Source organism: Diabrotica virgifera, chromosome 8 (assembly GCF_917563875.1).
Source record: "Diabrotica virgifera virgifera chromosome 8, PGI_DIABVI_V3a".
Lineage (NCBI taxonomy): Eukaryota > Metazoa > Arthropoda > Insecta > Coleoptera > Chrysomelidae > Diabrotica > Diabrotica virgifera.
Genome location: NC_065450.1, coordinates 130,485,806 through 130,513,709, shown reverse-complemented (window position 1 = coordinate 130,513,709; position 27,904 = coordinate 130,485,806). Strand labels below are relative to the sequence as shown.

At 33.9% G+C, this 27,904-nt stretch overlaps 1 protein-coding gene across 1 annotated transcript in view; it reads right to left on the bottom strand.

The window, feature by feature from the left end:
* The window catches only part of LOC126890264 (putative vitellogenin receptor), a 244,250-nt gene that overhangs the window by 145,875 nt on the left and 70,471 nt on the right, over positions 1 to 27,904 (bottom strand). Inside the window, exons 6-7 of the mRNA XM_050659122.1 lie at positions 27,285 to 27,597; positions 8,301 to 8,561 (exon numbers count right to left, since the gene is read on the bottom strand). Coding sequence (XP_050515079.1) covers positions 8,301 to 8,561; positions 27,285 to 27,597 — 574 coding nt within the window. The remainder of the gene's footprint in view (positions 1 to 8,300; positions 8,562 to 27,284; positions 27,598 to 27,904) is intronic.

Here is a 27,904-nt window from a genome sequence, read left to right as displayed (position 1 = left end):
CTTCTATCAAATATTTGGGGATGATACTTGACCGAAAACTAACATGGAAATCACATATTGAGTTTATGCTAAACAAATGTAATCAAGGAATAAATTTTTTAAAAGCAATTTCAAAAACGTGGTGGGGAGCAGATGTTGAAACATCATTACTTTTCTACAAAGCTTATATACGATCAATCATAGATTATGGTTGTGTACTCTATGGCTCTGCATCTGATCGGGCCCTAAGCAGAATCGACGTAACACAAAATACAGTTCTGAGGATTTGTTTAGGTGCTATGAAATCAACTTCAATTAATACATTACATGTCGAAGCTTTAGAGATGCCACTGAAATATAGAAGAGAATATCTAAGTAAAAAATTTATTATGAAATTACAACATAAAGATCCTTCTCTTCATTTAAAAATAAGCAAATTGAATGAAGCTGATCTGACGAATAAATATTGGAAACACAAGAATTCACCTCCACTTTGTGAAGCTTTTCGCAGTATGTCAAACTTTGATGTTACTTCAAATCCAGACGAAATCTTAGACTTTGAAGATTTTCCTTCATTATTATATTTGGTAAAAGTAATTAAGCCAAGTTATCATGAAAATGCAGCTATCAGTCATAACATCTTAAGAAGTATCTTGGACATTTTTTCGGAGTCTATAATTATCTACACAGATGCGTCGAAGTCAACGTTTGGCACTGGATGTGCCTTTTATGTCCCATCAAACAATACAGAAAAAATGTATAAAATAAATAATGCTTTCTCAATATTCAGCGCTGAAGCAATTGCAATTTATGAAGCTTTATTATATTTTATGAATACAGAAAATAAGTCTACAGTAATTGTTTCTGACTCACTTTCCGTACTGACAGCTATTCAGACAATAATATTTCCAAGTCATAATTTAAACAACTATATCTTCCAAATTAAAAAATACTTTATGAAATCTATAAAAAACGAAGAGAAGTGCATTTCATATGGGTTAAAGCACACATAGGTATCACCTGTAATGAACATGTTGATTTATTAGCAAAAAAAGCCATCACACATGGATCGTTAACCGGACATAAACCTTCTAATCCAGATATATGTGCAATTGTTAAAAATGAAGTTAACCAACAATGGAGACGTACATGGAACGAATCTAGCAAACATAGTTCCTCTCAATACGCGATGATTCAACCTAAAGTGCCTACTGAGTACTGGTTTAAAAATTATTCCGTTCCCCGCAGATATATTACTTCCATTATTAGAATAAAATTTGGGCACGCCTGTTATCCTTTTCATTTGGCGAAAATTAACATTTTATCTTCAAATCTATGTTTAGACTGTCAAAAAGAGGGAGACTTAAATCATATATTTTTTGAGTGCTCAAAGTATACTCAACAAACTAATAAACTAATTGAAAATTTATTAAAATATAATATATTTCCACCTTATAATTTATGTTACCTACTTTCTCTAAATAGGAAAACAATATATGATTGTTTAATGGAATTTATTTGTAAAAGTAAAATCAACCTTTAAGCATTATCCACAAATGATTATTTACCTTTGTTTTATCCCATATGTATTTACCTCCTATCCGCGACCTAGTCTAGTTATGTCTAAACGAAATGTCTTGAAGGGTCCCTAGACGAGAAGAAGCAAGTGACCCTGTCTTATTCCTACCTTAACTCCTGAATATAATAATTGTAATATTAACAACCACCTTTACGGTAACGTTTCCTTGTCTTTCTTATTTTTGTTTTGTTTTATATTTTTGAAATGTATGTAGATTTTGAAATATACTTGTTGTGACTGGCTGAGTGGCGACAGCCCATGCCAAAAAAAAAAAAAACGTTATACCTAACATTTTTTTAATAAATGATCTATAACAGTAGTTTCTGAAAATACTTTCATCATCATCATCATCATCATCATCATGGCATCTACACTCCTAGCGGAGTGATTGCCGCCCTCTTTGGGCTCTTCCGATTCGTTTGTCACGGTGAATCAATTCGCATTAATATTCTGGTTTTACAATTGGTTGTGTAACTTGGCATGTTCTACAATTTTCCTCCATTCTTTCCTGTTTTTGCTTCTGGTTACCCATTCTCTGACTCCCATCTTCTTAAGGTCCTCTACTATCTGGTTCTCCCATCTAGTTTTGGGTTTTCTCGTGATCTGCATGATACCCAGGGCCGCCCAGAGCCAGGCCGCCCCCCCCCCCCAAACCCAGTTGAACGAAAATTCCCAAAAATCTGATAACTCATAAACGGGATATGTAATAGTGAACACTCATGCTATTGACACAGGAAGGAAGAAAATTAAAACAGTTTTAACAATTAAACTTTGTTTTTAATTATTTACAATAGAACTGTTAGTTACAACATAACTTTTCTTGCTTTCATATCCGCAAAGTTTTGGATCACGTTGTCGAAATCAAGAGTTTTTGCAAGTTTCGACTCTATGCTTAACAGTCCCAAATCAGATAATCGTTGTTGACCCATAGTAGATCTGAAACAATTCTTAATTCGGCTCAAAACACTAAATCATGTCTCGGCCTGAGCAACGGATACTGGTAGGCAACAGAATATGCGAAGAGCAATGCACACATTGGGGAAAAGATTTGTCACATTAAGGGACACGAGCTTGTTCAAAAGTTTTGCTGGTTTCAGCGACGTATCTGAGATGTTTGATTTACTAACAGTTTTCAAGTAAATCATTTTATCAACTAGATCCCTGCTTACATCTGAATTGTACTCTTCAGCGAATCTTACACAACTTTCTGAGATCGTATTCTCGTCCATTTCGTTATACTTCCATAAAAATGAAAATTTCATTTCGATTTCTCTCAGTGCTGTGAACCTCGTTTTCAGGTTGGCCACCAAAACATCAATTATTGTGTAAAAAACTTCTGTTTTAAAGCGTTCTTCCGGGGATAAATTGAACATTACATCTTCTGTAGCTGTTTCATCGTGAAAAATCTTCCTCTTTCTCGCACGGGAAGTGGAGAGTTCCGGTTCGATACCATAAGCATTTGCAACATGTTTGCATTCAGACAATATCTTGTCCCAGTTATTTCTTAAGGCACTTAAATCATCAATTAGGCTCTCTATATTACTACTCTCAACATCCAAAGTAGCGTCCATAGTTTGAAGTAGTTGACTTCTGTAGTTGATGGGTACCAACACTTTCACCCAAATTGACGCCATGAGGATGCACTTGAAGGTGTTAAGATATTCTAAAACCCCATTGATTGTGGCTCTCGTTTCAACAGTTACGTTAAGATTCAACAATGATGAAACTGCCTCAATGATTTTGCCTATGTGTGCCGCTATTGGTTTCACACATTCTACTCTAGCACTCCACCTCGTATCAGACAATGAGTGCAGTGAAGATCCTACTATCTCTTTCAGAAGCTCCCATCTTTTCGGGCTGCAACTGAATAAATTGTACAGATTCTGAACAACACCAAAGAAAGTCTGTGCTTCAGTACAACTCTCAGCAGCGCATACTCCACATAAGTTCAAACTGTGGCATCCACATGGTGAGTACACAGCCAGAGGGTTTGATTTTAAAATATGAGCCTGAACACCCTTATACTTGCCACTCATATTACTGCCGTTATCGAATCCCTGTCCTTATAATAATAATATTCCTTATAATAATTTCATAATTAAAACCGCAAGCAAATTCAATCTGTTGTAAAATATTTTAATAAAAGGAATTTTTTTAAATTTGCTAACGGCCGGGCCCGGGCCCCCTTGGGCCCCGGGCCCCGGGGATTTTGCCCCCCCTGCTATGTATCATCTGGTCGGGCCTGATGATACCGGTCTCCATTTGGAAATTTTCTTGATAACGGCTTCTGGATTCCTCCTTTCTATATGTCCCATCCATCTGAGTCTCTGTGCCTTGATAAATCTGATGATGTCTTCTCCTTTGAGAAGTGCTCTTACTTCGTGGTTTATGAGTTTTATAAATTCATGGGACGAAGAAATAGAACAAGATATTAAAAATAAAAGAGAGAAGTATAAAAAATTTCTGAACACAAGGACCGACGCCGATAAGGTAGAATACAAGAGGGTCCAAGCTAAAGTGCGAAAAATGATATGCCAAAAGAAGAATGAGGCTTGGGAGCAAAAGTGTAACATGATTAACATACATTTAGGAGGACGGAGAAGTACAGAAAGTTGGAAAGTATTAAAATCGCTGCGACAGGAAAAGAAAAGAGATATAATATCAGCAATCACACCGGATCAATGGGACGAATATTTTGAAAAACTCCTAAATGAGGACAGAGCGGAATTTTTAAATAACAGTGATACCAGCAATGTAAATATCTTAGCCTCACCATTACGGGTAACAACAAAAGAAGTAGAAGAAGTATGTAAGTTTTTAAAAAATAACAAAGCACCAGGACCAGGGAACATACCAGCTGAACTAATAAAATATGGCACAACAAAATTATATGAAAACCTGGCTAAACTCTTTCAAAGATGCATCAACGGAGCGGAAATCCCAGAAGAATGGAAGACATCATGGATATCCACCATACATAAAAAAGGCAGACGGGATCAATGTGACAACTACAGAGGCATCGCTGTAACGAACTCGATCAGCCGAATATACGGAAAACTGATTAAAAATAAAATCGAAAACGAATATAAACATATAGAAGCTGAAGAACAGGCAGGATTCAGGGCAGGGAGATCAACGGTTGACCATCTGTTTTGTATTACACAGATTATTGAGAAGAAACTGGCCGTCAACCAGGAGGTGCATCTGTTATATGTGGACTTAAGAAAAGCGTATGATAGCATCCCACAAAACAAACTATGGGAAGCATTAGAGAAAACCAATATAAGCGCAAATTTAATAACAGCGACGAAACAATTGTATACCAAAACTGCATCAAGGGTGAAAGTTGGAAGCAGGCTATCGAGAGGATTCCAAATTAGCAAAGGCCTAAAACAAGGGTGCTGCCTTTCACCGACATTATTTAAGATCTACCTCGAACAAACTCTAAAACTTTGGAAACGCAAATGCAAAAACATGGGATTACCGATCAGCAACAATACAATATACACTTTGTCATTTGCAGACGACCAACTTGTACTAGCGCAAGACTACGATGATATAGAATATATGACAAGGAAATTAATAGAGGAGTACAAAAGAGGTGGTTTGGAAATAAACATAAAGAAGACCGAATATATGTGTATCGGTGGGACACAGCAGGACCTTACACTGGGGAATGGCGAAATTATTAAACATTGCGACGCATATAAATACCTGGGTATGACCATCACACAAGAAGGAAGCGTAGACCGGACGATAGAAGAAAGAAACAACCAGGGAAGAAAAGCAATTACCCTTCTCAATAGCATCCTGTGGGACCAGTCAATATCAAATAACAACAAACATAGAATATACAATACAATTGTTAAGAGTATAATCACTTACAGCAGTGAAGTATGGCAAATAAAACAAAGATACAAGAGAAAACTTGAAGCAACAGAAATGGATTTCTGGAGGCGCTCAGCAGGAAAATCAAGATTAGAAAGGGTAACCAACAACAGAATTAGGGAAATAATGAATGTGAAACACACAATAGTAGATGACATTAGTACCAAACAGCTTAGATGGTATGGACACGTACAAAGAATGTCCGAAGAACGACTCCCGAAACAAATCCTAACGTGGACCCCTCATGGTAGACGAAAAAGAGGAAGACCCCGCCTTAGTTGGAGAGAAGGCATAAATCGAGAAATGAGAGAAAGAGAATTGGATGAAGACCTTTGGATGGACCGAAGTGAATGGCGACTAGGCATCGGAAGACGTAGGAGAACGTTTTAAAACCGATATATATATAAATAAATTCATTATTACCTAAGTTTAGTGGTCCTGCTATCCTCCGAATTATTTTCCTTTCTAGGATCCTCAATCTTTCTTCCTCTTTCTGTGTCAGACACATTACTTAACACCACATGTGATTACTGGTCTAATTGCTGCTTTGTAAATTTTCAGTTTAGTATTCTGAGTAAAGTATATCTTCGAGGAATTTATTGCACTTCTAGTAGGTTCTGTTTCCTGCCTGGATTCTTTAATTTCTATCATTAGTTCCAGTAACTGAGACCGAGGAAGACATGGACCACATTCATGATATAGGTGAAAAGAGACACATGACTATAAGAGACATGAAGAACCTGGCCACCAATAGAAGTGCATGGAAGGAATAGATAGGACCGCTTGAAGGGCACTAAGGATTATGAGAAAGAAGATTTATTAAAAAAAAGTATCTCTTTAAAGCAAAAAATAGCTGTCAACGTTATAATATTTCTTTGTTAAATGATCTATAACAGTAGTTTCTGAAAATACTTTATAAGAGCGAAAATGTTGGGTGATTCATGTATACAGGGTGATCAACTTCTGTGACAAAGTCCAATATATCTGTTATTATACAATATATGAAAAAAAGTTGTTAATAAAAGTTATAGACACCTTTAATGTACACATTTTAAAATTAGTCAGAAATATACAGGGTCATCCATAACACGGTGCCAAACCAAAGTTATGTTTTTTTAAATAGAACACCATGTTTTTTTATTCAAAATCTGATTTCTCTACATTTTTCTGATTAAAAAGATATGCCACTTGTCTAGGGTTATACCGAGCGTTTGAAAGTTATGAGCACTTTTATTAAAAAATCATACTGATTTGATCGCCCTGTATGTTTCTAACGGTGTAATATAAACTAGTGTTGTGACTACTTTTGACTGTCAATATTAAAGTAGTTTTGCAACAATGTACATTTTTTTTATAATGACACAAATTGTATACAGGGTAAGTCAAAATGTAAATTAAAGATTTTCTTCATTTTTTTAAATGGAACACCCTGTATTTTATATTATCACCGAAAAGCTCTATCAATATACTTACATATCTTTTAAATATTCCCTATACCTAAAGTTATTAGTTTTCGAGATATTTTAGTTTTATTGTTGATAACAACATGTATTACTTAGTCATTATTAACAATACTTTAATTTATCAAGAAAACTAAATTAAATAAAAAAATATTCAACGTACTTCTTATATTTCTTATAAAAGTTGTTCAAAGTGACCTCCCATAACGTCTACACAGCCTGGAGACGAGTTTCGAAAGACCTACTGACGTTTGTAAGCATATGTTATGTGACACTTTGAAAGGCGTCTTTAATCCTTATTTTCACATCGTCAGCTGTTGTTGGAGATGTCCTATACACTACGTCTTTAATATAACACCAGAAAAAAAGTCAACTTTGTTCAATTCTGGTGATCTAGGTGGCCAATGAACTGGCCCATCTCTTCCTATCCATCTTTCAGGAAATAATTCATCGAGTTCACCGTTGACAAGTGCGTTGTAGTGAGCAGGGGCTGCAGGGTATTAAAGACGTAGTGTATAGGATACCTCCAACAACAGTTGACGATATAAAAATAAGGATTAAAAACGCCTTTCAAAGTGTCACATAACAAAAATGCTTACAAACGCGAGTAGGTCTTTCGAAACTCGTCTTCAGGCTGTGTAGACGTTATGGGAGGTCACTTTGAACAGCTTTTATAAGAAATATAAGAAGTACGTTGAAGATATTTCTATTTAATTTAGTTTTCTTGATAAATTAAAGTATTGTTATTAATGACTAAGTAATAAATATTGTTATCAACAATTAAACTAAAATATCTCGAAACCTAATAACTTTAGGTATAGGGAATATTTAAAAGATATGCAAGTATACTGATAGAACTTTTCGATGGTAATATAAAATACAGGGTGTTCCATTTAAAAATATGAAGAAAATCTTGTATTTACATTTTGATTTACCCTGTATACAATTTGTGTAGTTATAAAAAAACTGTATATTTTTGCAAAACTACTTCAATATTGACAGTCAAAAGCAGTAAAAGCATTAGGTTATATTACACCGTTAGAAACATACAGGGCGATCAAATCAGTATGATTTTTTAATAAAAGTGCTCATAACTTTCAAACGCTCGGTGTAACCTTAGACAAGTGTTATATCTTTTTAATCAGAAAAATATAGAGAAACCAAATTTTGAATAAAATATAGGGTATTCTATTTAAAAAAACATAACTTTGGTTTGGTACCCTGTTATGGAGGACCCTGTATATTTCTCACTAATTTTAAAATGTGTACATTGAAGGTGCCTATAACTTTTATTAACAACTTTTTTTCATATATTGTATAATAACAGATATATTGGACTTTGTCACATAAATTGATCACCCTGTATATAGAAAAATGGCATAATAAATTCTCACCAAAATCCATTGAAGTAACTCTGCCAAGACCGTCGATCTCAAGAGTTTTGCTAACTCCGACGTTCATGTTAAGCGCAACTATACATTTTGTTTCCAAATCGCTTACATACAAAATGTTTTTATAGCTATCAAATGCTAAGCTTCCTACGTGTTTCACCAGGTCTGGTAGGAATGTTACATCGTGTTTGCCTAGAAATTGATGTTTAATTGATACCAACACGTGTCCAGTTCCTCCTACAAGTTCTTGCGTTGGTTGTACTTCTAAAACATAAAAAACAGATATAAGCTTATAATCAGAGATAATACAACTAGAGATTGCAACTGCTTGATCCAGCAATCCAGCTAGATTCAACGTTTTTTTACATGCTGGATCCAGTAGCGCGGATCCGCAAACGTGTCAAATTCGAAATAAGTTATTTCACGTCTTCATTAGCCTCTTTATTCAAAGCCTGAAGACAGAGGTAATGAAGAATTGGCAGTAAGAGTCGAACCAACATCGGCGAGCCCTGTTGAATTGTTTCCCCTTTACAGCGATCTGGTCATGAAAATACGAAAAGTTGTTAAAACGTTCCAAAAATCACTTATTAAAGACGACATGTTTGCAAAAATATGTCGCGGAAGGAAAAGGCAAGGAAGTATGATTCTTGACTGCCGCACCAGGTGGAACAGTTTGCTCAGTATGCTGGAACGTCTCTACAGCTTAAAAGTTTGCATTGATAAAGGGTGGATACAGATCATCCCAAATACTTTTTTGAGTGCGTCACAGATTATCGAATTCTCTTTACACACATTACAGTTGGAAGTGACAGAAAAAACATACTTATGTGATTATTATACATTGAACTTATAAAATTATGTATTCCTTGACGAGTATTTGCATATTAAAACGACTTAAAATTATAGATGTATAGTTGGCGATTGCAATACTCTAAATAGATAACCAGTCATTAATGCGAATAAAGATAATTTGACACAAAAATAATCAATCGTGACAGTATTTTCACAATATGATATCACAGTATAATAAACGCAACAGCAGTGACACACTAGAAGGCGGGAAAAGTTCGCGCACTATTACTGCGCAGATCGTCGGCCATTTTGTGCGTAGTACCAGACAGTGTAGAAAATCGACAGTGTTGCCGATTTGTACATAATTATCAGATTTACTTAACTTTTATGACATTCTGATAATAAATATTTTTTAACATAATTTTATACGTATGCCTGTGAGAATTATGTCAATAATTGGGACAAAACACAAAATATTGACGATGAATGGCGATTGTATTGTTAATCTTTTGCAGAAATTTCAGAAAATATTCAAAAATAATCTCTTACGGGTAATACAGTTAGTGCAATAACTGATACTGCACCAATACAGGAATAAAAAAAATCACGTTTTCTTAAATATCGTTGTCTGTCGACGTTTAAATGCAATGTGTGAGCAAATATTAAATTAGTGTTAGCAAAAGTGAAGGAGTAAAAGAATGTTACTCCTTTCAAATAGACAAAAAATGTTAAATTATTTTAATCACATAAAGTCTTCATTTTCACAAGATGCGGGGATGAGGAAATATTATTTGAAAGCGTTCCAGATGTAGTTTTATTATAGTATAATATATTACAAATAATTTTGTTACAAGTATTTTTGAATTAACAAGTTAAATAAAATAACTTTTTCTTAATGTATTTTTATTACCCTTAGAAACTACCAACATCAAAAATTTTAACATATAGTGACATCGGCAACACTGACGAACGAACACATCACATCACCACTGAGATGTACTACGCTAAAAATGGCGACTCTGTACTTTTCAACTTCAAAGGTGGCATCGGGAGTGTCCTTGCTGGTTTCGTTTAGTATGCTGTGATGATATGGTAAAACATAGATATATAATACTCTAGATTGCGCCCTGCGATCTTAAAATGGGTGACGGTTGCGACAGAGATAAATGAGCCTATTTGGTCGGTAGTCTCTTTTTAATTTAAGGGGAATATCGACGACGTGAATATCCCACTTTATCGAGTAAAGTAATATGTGTTGACAGTTGGAGCGGGTGGTGACGGGAAATGGTCTTTGGTCTTCGGACGTGGATAATCCTGGTTCGAATCCAATACCAACTTTACTTTTTTTATTTTTATTTAATCAATATTGCGTTTATTAGATATTTTTACATCTGAAAAATGGACCTAAGTAAATCTAGCAGATAATAAATGTATGTATAGTAAGTTAATATTGGAATACATAATTTGTGAACTGCATAGTAAAATAAAAGTCATTCGTTATTAATATAAATTCGTCCTTATTCGAATGATGTGAATTTTTGTTTTGCTTCTACTTTTTTAAAAAATTGTAACAATAGTTTCATAAATAAAAATAATGTCTAATTACTTATAATTGAATCGGTCATTTCAAAAACAGTCCACAATTTTCAGAGACTAACTTTTTGAGAAGAATAGACTCCTTTAAGATAAACGTTGTGTGCAAAAACGACACCAGTCCAGTAAAAACATTAGGAACAAAACTACAATATAACTCTGAATTTTGATGTCATCCATTTCATCCATCTTTCGATTACATAATTAGTTTTCTTTGCTCTTCTGTAAAATTAGGAATATGTGACTCATGTTGTTTTTGAAATGACCGATTCAATTAATAAATCGATGGTACATTACGTTGATACAGTCGAACCCGCTTATTAGAATACCTCTTAAAGGAATATCCCGGTTTAAGGAATAGAAATTTGAGGTCCCGAAACATTTATAGGAGCAACCAATGATCGGTTATTAGAATATCCCGGTTATAGGAATGCTTTTACCTGGCACAAAGGCTATTCCAATAAGCGGGTTTGACTGTATTAATTATTGGTAATTTTTTTAAGAATATTTTTAACAATTACTTTATACTATTCTACAATTAACTTATTAAAAAAATAACATTGGCTTTTATATTTTTTAAAATCTATAGGTACCTACACAGTTTTTCTTATTTGTTATATATTTCTTTGCATAGATTTACTTTAGAGATGTAATAATATCTAATAAACGCAATATTGATTAAATAAAAAATAAAAAAAGTAAAGATTGGTATGGGATTCGAACCAGGATTATCCACGTCCGAAGACAAACGACCAGTTCTCGTCGCCATCCGCTCGAACTGTCAAACCATCTAAAATACTCGACGACAGAGTAGGATAGTGACGTCGTCGATACTCCCCTTGAATTAGAAAGAGACTACCGACCAAATACGCTCATTTATCTCTGTCGCAACCGTCACCCATTTTAAGATCGTAAGGCGCAATCTAGAGTATTATATATCTATGTGGTAAAATGACAATAGAGAGATATCGCAAATGCAAACGATAATATCGTGTCAAGACGTAAATAACGTATAACGTTCTATTTCAGCACAGGCAACAAGAGAGTTATCGCAAATGTTCTGGGGCGGGGCTTAACGTTATTATGACAACCGACGTTTGGTATTACAATGTAACCTAGAAATTAATTTTGAGGAATACTGTAATTGTTTTTTATTGAAAAATGAATTTGGATATTGAGCTGGTTGACATGCATTTTAATTTTAATGATTTAACCAACAATAAATATAAATAGTTAGTATAAAAATAATATAAAATATCTGAATAAATAATATCCTAACCACAAAAAGTAGTCTATTGTAGACAAAATAAAAATGCACGTGTTTCCCAACATAAGATGATTCACAGTATTTAGTTTATAAAATTTGTATTCTATACATTATTTTTATGTTTCATCCCAAATGTCAAATTAGCGTTAACGTTATTACCGTCCCTTATTTCAACCTAAATAGCGGGACACGCTATCCGGTATTAGCGTAACATTCATTCTGCGCTTGCGTACATGTCAAAATAGCGTATTCCGCTATTAGCGTGCGATAAAAATGCATTTGCGATATCTCTCTAATAATTGTAATTTCTCGGTTAGTATTTTTCAGTGTGCGTATTTTTCAGCGACGTAAATATAAATATTTTATGTCGGAACGAAAAAAACGTCAGAGTTGACAGTTTTTAATTTTTGCTAAAAAAACCTCATCAAACCTAATTTAATTTGAAAACAGTTGTTAGTTCTTGTTAATTTTTTATCTATCGTTGATAAGAAGTCGAGGTCCGCTGGGATGAACAACTTCGGCTTCTTTTCGCAGTGAATATCTGTTGTGAATTTTGTTGTGTTTGACATTTGATTTTTTGGAAGAAAACTTAAAATAGACAAATCTGTGATTATCGTTCGAGGTGAACGGACGACTTTTGAAACTCATCCAAAGGGTAAGGGCCAAAACTATCTATATTTTCCTGTTAATTTCTAATTTGCATCGACTGGCATAGATTTTAAATTCGTCAATCTGCCGCATAAGATGGAGGAAGAAGTTCCTCCCGATCCTCCTCCACCACCTGACCCTCCTAATAAAATCAACCAACATGAATGTCAATCTCAACCTCCAATTATTCAGAAAAGTCTTAAAGGAAAAAAACAAATACTATATTCGGAGACCGACATAGGTCCTTATGAAGTATTTGTCCAGGGTCAGGATAAAAATATTGGAGATTACCACGTGTTAAGTATAGCTAAATCTATTTCCGTTTTAAAAATTAAAGACATCACGAAAATCAGTAGAAAAGGTAAAAACAGGATAGGGGTATTATTTGCCACTAGAAAAGCAGCCAACGATTTCGTTGTGAGGAAAGATTGGGAAGCCCTAGGGTATGACGTGTTCATTCCATTTCATCAGATTTCTTGTAGGGGTATAGTAAGGGGAGTTAATAAAAGATTCACAGAGGAAGAAATAAAGGAGGCATCAGCAACCAACTTGGCTTTATGTAAGATATTAAGTGTTAAGCGAATGAACCGAAGAGTACAAGTGGATTCAAAGGTTGAATTTGTCTCCACGGGAACTATTAGCATAACTTTTTCAGGAAAAACTATTCCTAAAGAAATTTCCATATATCAACTACTAATGAGGGTCACACCATTCATCAGCCCTGTTCTTCAATGTGGGAATTGCTTACTTTATGGCCATTCTACGAACCAATGTAGAGGAAAAAAGAAATGTGCTAGATGCGGAACTTCTCATGAGGATTCTTCATCTAATACGTGTACAAAATATTGCATTTTCTGCAAATCTTCTGACCATGAATCAAGTAGTCGTAATTGTAGAGAGAGAGTGAGACAAAAAGATATTAAGGATCTAATGTATTTTTCTAATCTATCTTTCTATGAGGCAAGTCAGCAGGTTCCTAGGATCCATAATATTTTATCTTTAAACATAAACGATTTCCCCCCCTTACATAGCGATCAGAATAATTTTAATGGCATCTTACCACAGGAGAGGAGGTCTGCAGCCTCAGCTCAATATTCAAAACCTTTTAGTCAAGTCACTCAATCTCCACCAAAATGAAGAAGACCTTCAATACAAGAAAATACAGGTTATGATAAAATCTCCCACCAAAGACTACTTATTAATCCATCAGACAGAAGAATAAATGAGCCCTCGACTTTAAAATTCAATCCTGCTCACTCTGATTCTCAAATCACTAACTCACAATCTTTATCCCAACTTCATTTGGATTTCAATCAGGCCATGTCTATGCTGAACCAATCTCACAGGGAGCTCGTCATGACCTTCATTGGGGACTTAATAAACTCAAAATCATACTCCATTCCTTACAATATGGCAGATCTAAAGACTAGCATAAACAAAAGTGTATCACCTTTCAATACAAATGTAAACCAGGGTCGGAGGGGAATAGAGGATCTCGAGCCTGAGGATTCGAGATCTTTTGACTCCTTGGTCTAGCAAACATACTCTATATAATGAATCCTGACACTCCGATAACTATTATTCAGTGGAATATACGTTCATATAACACTAATTCTGACAATCTAAAAATCCTTATAAAAAACCTTAACCCAGATATAATCCTTATTAGCGAATCTTGGCTCTCAAACCAACATGTTATAAGATGTAGAGGGTATCAAATAATCAGAAAAGATCGAGAGGATGACTATGCCGGATTATTTATCTTATCAAAAACAATATTGATTATAGGGAAATTCAAATTGCCAATCCAGGCTTCAATCATGATGTCCAATTCCAACTCACATTTCTCCCTAACTTTAATTTGAATATTCTTAATATATACTGTCCACAAGACAACTCTATCTCCAAATCCAACTGGTTTTCCCTTTTTAAATCACTTAATAAGCCATTTTTAATCATGAGTGATCTAAATTGTAATCATAAGGCATGGGGTAGTTCTAGAGACAGTCACAATGGTAGGATTATTTTTGATTCTTTGGAGGAACTTGAGCTAGTATTTCTCAATGATGGGTCCCCAACTAGACTGGTGGCCCCAGGAGGCAGTAAGTCGGTAGTAGATCTAACAATGGCATCAGTCGATGTGGCAGCCAGTGTGGGCAAGTGGTCCACTATTTCAGATACTGGAACTAGTGACCACTTCCCCATAATATGTAAGATAGGTGTATGTGCTCAATCTCCCCCGCATTCATGTAAAAGAAGAAATCTAAAGAAAGCTGATTGGTCTATTTATCATAACAATTTAAACAGCATTTTCTCAGCTTCTCCCAGGGAAGATTACGAATTTTTTACTAACTCCATATCATCGGTAGCTGATGAAACAATACCTTGGCTTCACCCTCCTAATAATTCCAAATACCACATTCCATGGTGGGATGACTCATGTGCTGAAGTCGTCTCTGCGAGAGTGTCTGCCTTAAAAAAATTTAAAAATATCCCCTCAATGGAAAACTATATCGAGGCTAAAAAGAATATAGCCAAATCAAGAAAATTCCTAAAATCAAAACGTAAAAATAGTTTCAGGCTATTTTGCAGTAAATTAAATAGAAACACTCCTCTAAAAGTTGTGTGGGAGAAAATTAATAAGGTATCGGCTTCGAAACCTTCAATATATACACAATTGCCCTCTACTCCTATACCCCACGAAATTCTATGTTGCTTAACCCCCCTTTCTGCTGTCAATAAAGTATTGGTTAGATCTCCTCAAGCCCTAGAACCGCCATTTGCTCTCGACGAGTATCAGAACTCCCTCTCAATTAAATCTGACTCGGCTCCTGGTTTGGATCAGATTTCCTACTCAATGTTAAAAAATCTTCCCGTTGTTGGATCTTTGTTATTAATTCAACTTTTCAATGAAAGTCTTAGAACGGGTATAGTTCCTGTTCAGTGGAAACAATCAGTAATTTTACCTATAATCAAAAAAGATAAAGATTGTAATAATCCGTTAAACTTTAGACCAATAGCTCTTTCTTCATGTGTAGGCAAAATGCTCGAAACTCTTATAAAGAATAGAATAGAGTGGACTGTGGAGCATAATAAGATTTTTAATCCACTACAACTAGGATTTAGAAGGGGTAGAGGTTGTACGGAATGCCTTACATACCTCACCTCAACAGTTCAAATAGGCTTCGCTCAAAACCAATACACTATTGGCATCTTTCTAGATATCTCTTCTGCTTATGATAATGTCAATATATCACTCCTGTATTCCAAATTATTAAAGTATAACATTCCAACCCAACTCGCTAATTTAATTTTCTGCCTTCTAAATGATAGAGAGCTATTTGTCAAAGACAAACTGGCACAAACCCATGGCCCAAGAAAATCAAGTCTGGGACTACCCCAAGGTTCGCCATTAAGCCCTATCCTCTTCAACCTATATTGTCTTTCCCTGTATAATTTGATCCCCTCTTCATGCAAACTAATTCAGTATGCAGACGATTTGGTTCTTCTGATTAGAGGGAGTGATATTAATGAATTGGTAATTAATGTACATAAATTATTGATTCAGATGGAATCATGGTTGCTAGACCACAATTTAAATCTATCTAAGAACAAATCTTCTGCAATATTATTTACAAAAGGAAACACGAAAATCTCTCCCCCTAACGTAATATTTTGTAACCAGAATATTGGTTGGGTGGATTCAGTCAAATACCTGGGGGTAAATATTCAAAAAAACTTAAAGTGGAATTCATATGTAAACTCAATAGAACTAAAAGTAAATCGTGGCCTGAATGTGATGAGAGCTCTTTGTGGGACTTATTGGGGAAGTGATCCAAAAACCTTACAAATTGTACACAATGGTCTGATTCAGAGCCATCTGGACTATGGCTGCCAGGTAATTTTCGATTGTCCAACTTCCTTAATTAAAAGATTGGAGAAACTAAAATACAAAAGTATCCGAATTATAACTGGATGCATGAAATCTACCCCAATTCATGCTCTCTTAAGTGAAAGTGGTCAGATCTCGCTTAAATCTAGATGGGAATGGCTTAGCTCTAAATTTATATTAAAAAATTTAATGTTAATTGGCAACCCAATTATTTCCGCTCTCGACTTGTTAGACTTGGCAATTCAAAGGAACCAAAATAATTGGAAAAACAGAAATATTCCATTTCTAGTGCTTTTAAAAAACAAATTTAAAAGTACTTATCCCAACTTATATTTAAGTGACTTATACCCATGCCATAACTTTGAACTAGACCATCAATTATCAACAATTCCAATCATAAATATCCAATCTAATCGTTCAGATGAACTTGCCTCAGTTCAGCTCCAAAAAATAATTCTAAATAAACCTAGTCACACCAAATTCTTCACGGACGGCTCGGTTGATGATGAAGGATCAGCAGGCTTTGGTGTCTTTAGCCGAGAGATCAACTATTCTTATACCAGTAAACTACCTAAGTATACCCAAATATGTACGGCTGAGATTATCGCAATTAATCATGCCCTCCAAATTATTTTGAAAAATGGGATTAAACAAGCAATCATCTGCTCGGACTCTAAAAGTGCCTTACAGAAAATAGGCAGATCAACCTATTCTATGGAAACAGAACATTCATCGTTCATGACCAAGAGAGGCATCATTGAAGCGAAAGAAAATAACGTTAATATTAGTCTGGCATGGATTCCAGGACACTCGAATATTAAAGGGAACATGGTGGCTGATAAACTAGCTAATATAGGTAGAACCTTAAATGTAGCTGCTGGTATCACTCTTTAGTATTCCAACTTTCTACCAGACATCAAGCATTCCATCTGGAATCGGTGGAAGCAAGAATGGCAGGGGAAAAATCGAAATAATTCATTTTACTCTAAAATTGTAGGTCAGATAGATAAACTCCCCTGGTACCACAATTTTGCATACCAAGACAGAAGACATATAACCACCATTATTAGAATGAGGACAGGTCATTGTGCTACTCCAGTTCACCTATTCAGGATAGGAGTAAAAGACGACCCATATTGTGACTGTGGCCGAGTTGGGTCCTTAAATCATCTGATTTTTGAGTGTCCTATAAATATGTCACCCAATTTTGACCTATATAAAGAATTAGCCAAAACAAATATCCCTACTCCCATTGAAATTTGCCTACTTATGTCCAACCTTAATCCACGTAGGATTAACCTGATCCTTAAATTCCTTAACTTAGCCAAACTTAATTTATAAATTAATCAATTCCCAAATTTGAATTAAAAAAATTAAGAAGATAAAGATATAAAAAGATATTAGACCTCCAAATGATAAGATAAAAGTCTTAACCCTTATGTTATAACATTGCCTTTCCTGTAGGTACTTTCTGGCCCTATAAGAAGATGTTCCTGCTAATATATATTTAAAAAAATTGAGGCTTTAACATATATATTTGGAAATATTCGATTGCCCAGAGCAAGACAAGAGTATTTCCCTGGTGTAAGCTGGGCGAATTATTCCGAGGGATATAACCCAATAAAGGAAGAAGAAGAAGAAGAAATATTTTATGTCATTGGTATATTCGGACATTGTATATTGAAATTTGATTTTATATTTATTTATTTTTACATTAAAATATTATAAATATTAATATTATAGCACATATTTGTATAAATATTGATGTTTATATAAATATAAATATAAATATTATGTCAGATTTAATGATTTGCAACATTCTTAAAATCCTATATGACGCCAAAATTAATGACACACTGAAAATGGGTTTAGGATCAACTGTCATTTGGGACATTGATTCTGCGATAAAATTCTCTGCTGGCGAGTGGTCAATAATCAATGAGTTGATCGCCGCTCTTCAACCGGTGAAACTGGCTATATGTGCAGTTCTGTACAAAGTAGGTTAGGCGATAAGACGAATTTGTTTAAGGTCTCACTTCCAAAAAACTAAATAATTGATGTTTTTGTAGTTTAGAAATTTAGAATGCAGACTGATTCTTATCACAAGATGCAAAAAAAAATTGTCCTCAGTAATATGTGGAAGAAAAACATATTACTTAACTTCTGTCAGCTCAAAATTGCCGTCAATGAAATTTGCTTGAAATGAACTACTCTAACAACAGATTTTGTTAAAATTTCGTTCATGACAATTCTCAGCCGACACAAGCAAAGCTCTACGTTTCACTTCCATGGCTTCCTGAGAACGAGTTATTTTTTGGAATCTGATGATAATTATTTTAGTATTTGCTCTAGCCACTTTAAGGCTATGGGTACATAATTCAAAAATATTTTACGGCTATCCCTACTTTTTCTGTCTTTACACGGCAAATTACGTGTAGTAAAATTCTCACTGGTATGGAAACTGCAGATGTAAACATTAGGTTGACAGTGACATTGTCATTAAAAAGCTAGAGATGGCTATTTCGGTTTCGTTCAGTTTTTTAATGTTCTTGGATAACCTTTACTTGTATAAATGATGGGATTATTTTTTCACTAATTATGTATTCAGTGGTTACCATTATTTATATACTATACAAATAGTCGAAAAAGAAAAACAGTTTATTATCGGAAACAGAAGACCAACTTAAGATATGGATGAACATATTATCAGAAGAAAGTCACAGGCTGTTAAAGTCATTCTTCAGAGTTCCCAAAGTTTCATATACATGGGCAGAGAGCTAAATACTCAACTAGACCACTGAAAAGAAATCATAAGACGCATTGAAATAGCAAGGTCTGGTTTCATGAACATGGGTAAAATGCTCTGTAACCCCAAGCTATCAGTCACAATAAGATTGAGAACACTAAAGTGTTATGTGTGAATGTGTGGTCTCTATTACTATATGGTTGCGAGACCTGAACATTAAAACAGTATGACGTTAACAAATTGAATTTATTCGAAATGTGGATGAACCGCCGAATGTTAAGAATAAGCTGGGCCAGCAGAACCACGAATGAAAAATTACTGAGAATAATAAACACACGTCCTCATCTGGTCAATACTATCAAAATTAAATAGACGTCATATCTAGGACACATAATGCGCCATAGGGAATTTGAGCAGTTCCAGGTAATATTAGATGGCAAGATCGAAGGTAAAAGGTGTTAAAGAAGAAATAAAAAATGTTGGCTCCGAAACATCAGAGATTGGACCCACAAAACAGGAAATGACTTAATTCATCAAGCCCAGAATAGAGAGAAATTTGCCATATTGACCGCCAACCTCAATAGAGAAGTCACTTAGGAAAAGGAGCCGAAAATATCATTTTACTATTTTTCTTCGAGTAAAAAAGCGTTAAAACTCTCCCTAAAAAGCGAAGCCTTTAATTATAAAATCTTAAAATCATCTTTATTAAAATATGAAGCCAACATTTAATAATTCACTCAAGAAAATGGGCGGAATGAATAAAACGTAGTAGATGCTATTGCTTCAGCAAATAGTCACTACTTTGTAGCATTTTCTCTTACATTAAAGTAGGTGCGTTTGTTGAGAAGAACTTACTACACAACAGAAGTACCTACTACTGATCAGAAGTATCTACTAAAAAGCGTAGCGCCAGCCGTTCTGCATTACACCAATCGTGATGGAATTAGTTTTCCATGTGCTTGTGATTTGTGATTTCACATTTTTACGTACCAAATTATTAGAATTGTACATGAGTAAAAATTAGTGACTCAGATCCGAAGCGACAAAAGAGTTACGCGAGGATAAAAATGAACAATTGTTATTTGTTAATCTTCTTCACAATTATTAAATTTTATTTGATAAAAGAATGACCCAAAAATTAAGAATCTCCTTCTTAGTTTGTAAATTTTTCTATGACACACATTCATAAGTGCTGTCATATTGTAACAAAACAATACCTACGCCGAAGACGTCCACCCACCAACTTCCCTTAAACTGAAGCAAAATACTACTAAACAAGCACATACTTCAAAAGCGTAGTACATTCTTCTATGTAGGCTGGTAAATAGTAGCAAATACTACGGAGAAAAGCAAATGCTTTTTAAGTGCAGTGAAATCTTCAAAAATGTAGTACGTACTTAAAGCATTAGCATTTACTACATTGTATGCCACCATGGGCACTTTACTTTATAGCTAAACTCGTACCTATTTACGGTTATCGGAACAAACTCTTATAAAATAATACTTTTATTCGAACTTTAATGACTTGAAATACCTGGATTTTCCATAAATAATATATAAACAATAAATAAATTTTTATTAATTGTACGCCTTAAATCAATTATTATTTTTCAAATACACTATCAATACTATTTAATAAACAACTCTTTGATTGATTTTATTATCAGTAGTAATAACCCAAGGACATTGATAATTGTTCGAAAAAATTTTATAACAGATTTCGAAAGCTTGTTGCTTGGAAACAGACCGACGCCGTAGGCGGAGGTCTGTTGCCTGTAAGCAACAAGCTTGAGAAAGTTGTTAAAAAATTTTTGAGCATTTATCAATGTTCGAGGGTTATTCGGATAGAAAATTTTTTGCTGGTTATGAAAAAAAATACAGAGCAGAAACAATTTATTTAAATGTGCAATTAACAGAGGAACAATTAGAAAAATTTAATGAAGATCCAGACATGCTAGTTTCTATAACTGATGAAGATGTATTTCCACTACGCATGCTGTTAATAATTTTATTATGATGTTCTTCGTCAATGTTCAAGTACGGTTTTATTGAGTTGGGATTGTTATGCCCCGTAATTTTTATAAGCTCTTGCTCTTGAACACCACTTTTGGCCAACCAACTGACCGCGGTCGATCTGTTGGAGTGATTATATTATAATATTTTAAATCAGCCCAATCCTTTAAAATCGACGCCAATTTTTCCACCGTCCGATTTCCATCTAATTCATATTTTCTGTCATTGCAAAAGTCCATAAACGCTTTCCATACAAATTTTTTACTGTAAACAGTATTCTTTGGTATATTTGATTCGATAATTTCATTAATATTCTCATCAGTATTACAACCAAATGGTGAAAATATCGAATATTTGAAATGTCAAAATCGAAATGAAACGAAATGTAGGTATCCATAGCTACATGATTGAGTGAAAACAGCCCATGGGATCTGTTTTCAGTATAATGTTGGTTTTATTGGTTGTATTCAATCAGATGACCACAAATTAATTGATTTCATTGGATTTCTAATTGAGCAAAAAATTTTCATCGTAAAAGCGTTAAAAAGCAGTAGCAGAATGAACTGCTATATCAAAATAGCGGGTCTGACACATCTCTACTTGTCACTGTCTTGAGTCTTGTCATAACATTATATTCGAATGAGTGCGTTGTATGACAAAGATAGCGAATGTTCGATTTCCACGGACAGGTGTCCATTTTTTTTGAATCCTGAAAAAACCAATAAATATTTTTAAAAAATTTAAACACAAAATGAAAGACTAAATTATTATCGAGGGCTGAAAGTCCCTTAGAATATATAAGAAGTTTCTTTCGAATGAGATATTTGAAATTAAAAATCACACTACATTTTCTCTTAGTTTTTCACCCCTGTAACTTATTAAAATAAACATTATAGAAGTTCTCAGGGACTTTCGGCCCTCGCTAATAACGTAATCTTTTATTCTGCGTTTAAATTTTTGAAAAATACTTATTAGTTATCTCAGGACTCGAAAAAAATGAATCTCCATTTGAATAGCATTGCAGTCGAAAATACGCACCGATCCTCTTAAGTTAAAGAGAAGCAAGATTGAGATTCTTATTTGATTATATTAGTACGTTCTTTAACGGTAAAATATTGCAAAACCTCTACATTTTAAAGAACCGCTTGGATTGACATGAAATTTGGCACACACATAGCTAACAAGTCAAAGAAAAAAAGTGATATTGTGCCGATCTGTGCTTTTGTCCTGGGGGTGGTTTTAACCCCCTCTTGGAGGTGAAAAAATATACGTCCAAAGTACCTAAGTCCGGAAATGGATAAACTGACTAATTTTAAGTAACTTTTGTTCTATAGAGTTTTTTCATTAAGTCAATACTTTTCGAGTTATTTGCCAGTGAATATGTTCATTTTTTCAACAAAATAACCACGCTTTTAGACGGTTTTGCGCAAATAACTCAAAAAGTAAGTATTTTGTCGAAAAAAAACATTCTCAGCAAAAATATAACCTGTAAAAAATTTAAAAAAATAGTATATATACCACGTCTCTATACCTAGTAGAAGCAGAGTTATATCTAATGAAAAATAGGTTCATATTCGTCAAATTCCAAATGGAATACTTTAACGTGAAATAACGAAAAATGAAGCACATTTCGGGGAAAACTCATTACAACTTACTTAAAGCTTCATTTTTGTTTTATAAACAAAATTTCTAGCGTCAAAAGTAAACAAGTTACGCTCAAAATAAAGCTAGTCCTTTTTTTTGCTAAAAAAATCGGGAAAATCACCTCCTAATTAGTATCTCAAATGAACTTAATAGTTACAACTTCACAAGTTTTTTGACTCGTGTATGTATTGTTTATATGATCTGTAGGTTTCATCGGTTCAAAGTCCTTATTTTTGAAAGGGCTGTAGTTAAAAGGGGTTGAACGAGTCACTGATCACGAATGTATGCAAATTTAGAAACACCAAATATTAATCAATTTTTGTCTTACAGAAAAACAAAAAATACAGGATATTCAGAAAAGCAATGCTGACTTTTTTTTGGTTTTTAGAGATTTTTGGTATCTCGAACAATTTTTCAGTTATTTTAAAAAAAAAACATATTTTACAAAATCAAAATTTAAAAATTTTACTTTAAAACCAAATTTTTTCAAAAATAAGCACTTTGAATCGATGAAACTTACAGATCATATAAACACAACATAAGTAAAATAATTTGTCGAGCGGTAATGATTAATTTCATTTAAGTTGCTAATTAGGGGGTAGTTTTCCCGATTTTTTTTTTGCCAAAACAAAAGGGACCAACTTTATTTTGAGCGTAACTTGCTTAAATTTGATGCTAGAAACTTTTTATAAAAACAGAAATAAAGCCATTCTTAAACACTTTAAAAAAGTTAGAATTGATTTTCCCCAAAAAGTGCTTAATCTTCATCACCGCCGTTTCGATGCCGCCGGTTCATCGCCAGTCCAATTCATCGCCGTCCGTTTCATCGCCGGCCGTGTCATCGCCAGTTAGTCAGTTGATTTTGTATTATGGCAGATGACACGACACGACGCTTAAATTCAGTTCAAAACTTATGACAATTAAAAAGATAAAAAATATTATTATATTTACTGTTCTACTTCCCCTAAATTTTATACTAGATAGTACTAAATTTGTTGTGTTAAATGACCTTTGTAGAAATATGTTATATTATGTTCAAATTTATGTAGTGTTCAATACACCAGTAGTGTATCTACTTCATAATTTTTATTTAAATAATTTGCATTTTTATTATTAACTGACTGGCGATGAAACGGCCAGCGATGAATCGGCCGGCGATGAATCGGCCGGCGATGAACTGGCGGCATCGAAACGGCGGCGATGAACTGGCGGCGATGAACTGGCGGCGATGAAACGTCCTAGATCCCGAAATTTTCTATTTGAAATTTGGCGAATATGCACTTATTTTTCATTGGCTATAACTCTGGTTCTACGAGGTCCAGAGACCTCACGCGTACACCATTTTTTTACTTTTTTACAGGCTATATTTTTGTTAAGAACGTTTTTTTCGACTAAATACTTACTTTTTGAGTTATTTACGAAAAACCGTCTAAAAATGTAGTTATTTTGTTAAAAAATGAACATATTCACTCGCAAATAACTCGAAAAGTGTTGACATGGTGAAAAGGCTCTATAGAACAAAATTTACTTAAAATTAGTCAGTTTATCCATTTCTGGACTTATTTTGGACATATATTTTTTCACCCCCAAGAGGGGTGAAAGTCACCCCCAGGGCAAAAGCACACATCGGCACAATATCATTTTTTTTCTTTGACATGTAAGCTATGCGTATGCCAAATTTCATGTCAATCCAAGGTGTTCTTTAAAATTTAGAGCAAAAACCGTGAAAGAATGTACTATATACACCTATAATAATTTTTATTGCCAACCGTCACTAAAGTCATTCATTATTGTACTCATTTGCCCTCATTTGCGGCAGTAAAGTAACACTTTATTGTACTGAAAGAAGAATTTTACTTTACCTGCCGCGATTAATCAAATTAACCGAGATTGAATGTAAGTGGTGGATGGCAGTAATCGAATAGCGAGTATTTGAGTGGACTTTAAATTTATTTGCTTTAATTATTAAAAATATTGTACGCAATTTGCTATATTATTTATTAAATTTATGTCAAAAATTGAAATTTTGTAGTATTTTGCAATTATATTCATATAAAATAAATTAAAACTTTACCGATTTAGTAATTATTCAATATTGATAATTATCGATTAAAAATCGAAACCGGCGATCTTGCAAGTTATCTGTCATCACTGTCATGAAATTATTTATTATGACGTCTAAAATTTGAAAAGTTCTTAAATTGTAAATTGTAAGTAAGTGTTAAAACAAATATCAAATTATGTTGTCAAATATTATTTTATATCAATAAAACATATCTTAACAGATTGGCAAACGAGAAGTAAATTCAACCTTCCCAATGACATATCTGAGCTTCTTAGAGACAATACAAATATAAACAATATCATAATACAACTTTTACCGGAAATAGGAATAAAAGACATTTAATTTTATCACAAATTTTTCAGGTATACTTTCTGTTAGTACCTACATTATGTACAGTTGAGTCCGCGAATCTTTACCCGTGCGTCATCATTTAAAGCATACGAAATAAGTCGATAATACGTCGGAAATTGAAATTTACTAAACGCAACAGCAAGTGACAGTAAGTGACTTGCTGTTGCGTTTAGTAAATTTCAATTTCCGACTTATTATCGACTTATTCCGTATGCTTTAAATGATGACGCACGGGTAAAGATTCCCGGACTCAACTGTATTGTTCTTCCGCTATAACTTTTCCCATGCGTCACGATTCATTTTCAACCAAATTAAGTCAAAACATAAAGTGAAACGTACGCCGATGTGTGTAGTATATAGTAAACAGTATACAAAATGTATATTCTTGTTCTTATGATCATTTTCAGTGCGTCATTAATTATGACGTCATATACTGTATTGGGTGTGTCGAGACTTATTTCATGTAATTATTTACGAATCTGACAGATGCAAGAATCGTACTTAGCCATAGGTGAAAAGCTTGTGGAATTAGACTAATTAGTAATTTAGTAGATTTGATTTTTACACAATATGTTAACATGTAGGTATTTTTTATAAAGGGGAATAAAATTAAAAAGTAAACAATATTGTTAATTAAATTTATAAATATGGAAACATTAAAAAATGACACAAAACTATCCATAAACTGTGTTTTTATCTTCTTCTCTAGGTGCTGTCTCCGCTTCAAAAGTTGGCAATCATCAGAGCTATCTTTATTTCTGAAACCGCGGCTCTAAATAATTCATTGTTATTACATCCAAACCAGTTCCTAAGGTTCTTCAGCCATGAGTTACGTCTCCTTACTATGGATCTTTTTCTTGCATAATGACCTGGAGTATTAGAATATATTTATTCTAACGAACTAAATTCTAAACCAAAATACAAAACCAACTTTTAACGAACTAAATTCTAAACCAAAACACAAAATAATGCACAAAAACGCTGTGAAACAGAAGGGAAGTCGAATTCGAAATTTTAAAATGACAGGTATACAAAATGCTGACCTGAATAATAACCGTCACTTGACTCTTTGACACTTCTAAAAAATGGCCAAAATGGACGAAGTTTTCGTCAAATGTTCGTAATACGTGTATTTGATTGGCTAGAAAAAACGCGCATTCTAAAATATCAACGAATAAAACGTAGGTTAGGAATAGACATCTTATGTATATAACCATTGTAATGCTGCATTATTTTTGTGTTTAATCACGGAGCTACCGCTTTTTCCGTCTCATCTCACTTAATGCATTAGAGAGAAATCGAAAAACTGTGACGCACTGAAAAATGATCATGAGGACAAGAATATACTCATTGACGTTCGTTTCACTTTATGTTTTTACTTAATTTGTTTGAAAATGAATCGTGACGCATGGGAAAAGTTATAGCGCACGAACCATATTTACTTAATATTATAATCTTTTTTTTATTTTTAATATGTATTTTCCATTGTTGTCGTTTATAACCCCAGTGGTTCGGACGATATTAAATTAAAAAAATATATGTTGGCGATAAAATTTTGTATGCACCACGTCAGCACCACTCGTCTGTTACTCGCCTCGCTCGCTACGCTCGCTCTTCTCATAATGTCAGACTCGTTCGATAAAAAGTCACGTTACTGACTTGCTACATAAATAACTATTATTTTGAGTTTTTATTTTATTAGTTTGTACTAAAAATCTTAAAAAAATAATAAATGAACACAAAAACAAACATTAATATCGTGTTTTTATTTTGATTCCACATTTTGCTGGATGGGCGCTAGATCCAGCTGGATTCAGGCCAATCTTGCAAAAATCCAGCTGGACTGAAAATGCTGCTGGATTGCAACCCCTAAGTAATGCCTAGTCTATCACTTTATTACTTTTCACAATAAATATACCACGTTTCAATATTCAATTCATGACCATTTATATTATAAAAATAAAAAGAATACATACCTTTGCACGTATGACCATCCGTATCCAAAACTTTATTCTCTGGGCACGCACAAGCATATGATTGAGCCTTCAATAAACAAATGTCACTACAGGAAGCGTGCTCACAAGGATTCACTAGACGCTTTTTGAGAGCATAGTGAAAAATACTGATTCCATAGATTAAATTTTTATGTTCTTCCACGAGTGTACGATGATTTTTACCATTAAACTTATCACAAGTTTGAATGGTATGAGAGTCCCAATCTGACCAATAAAGTTTGTTTTCAAACACAGCGATGGCATATGGATGTTTCACTATTCCTTCCAAAACGATCTAAAAATTACGTAGAGCTGCTAATATACAGTATTTCGCAAACGTATGGAATAAGTTAATTATTTCAGAAACAGACTTTTAAAAAATCTTAAAACACGTCAAAGTTAATTTTTGAATGACCATCAATTGCTTATACGTTGGGTTGAACATTATCTCATCAGTGCAGGGGCGTCCAGAGGGGGGGCATTTGCCCCCCTGGCCCTGAAAATGACTGAAATTTACAGAAAATACATCAATATTCATCATAACATCATATATAATGTATTGTATATAATAGTGCTTGTCCCCCCCCCCCCAAAACAAAATT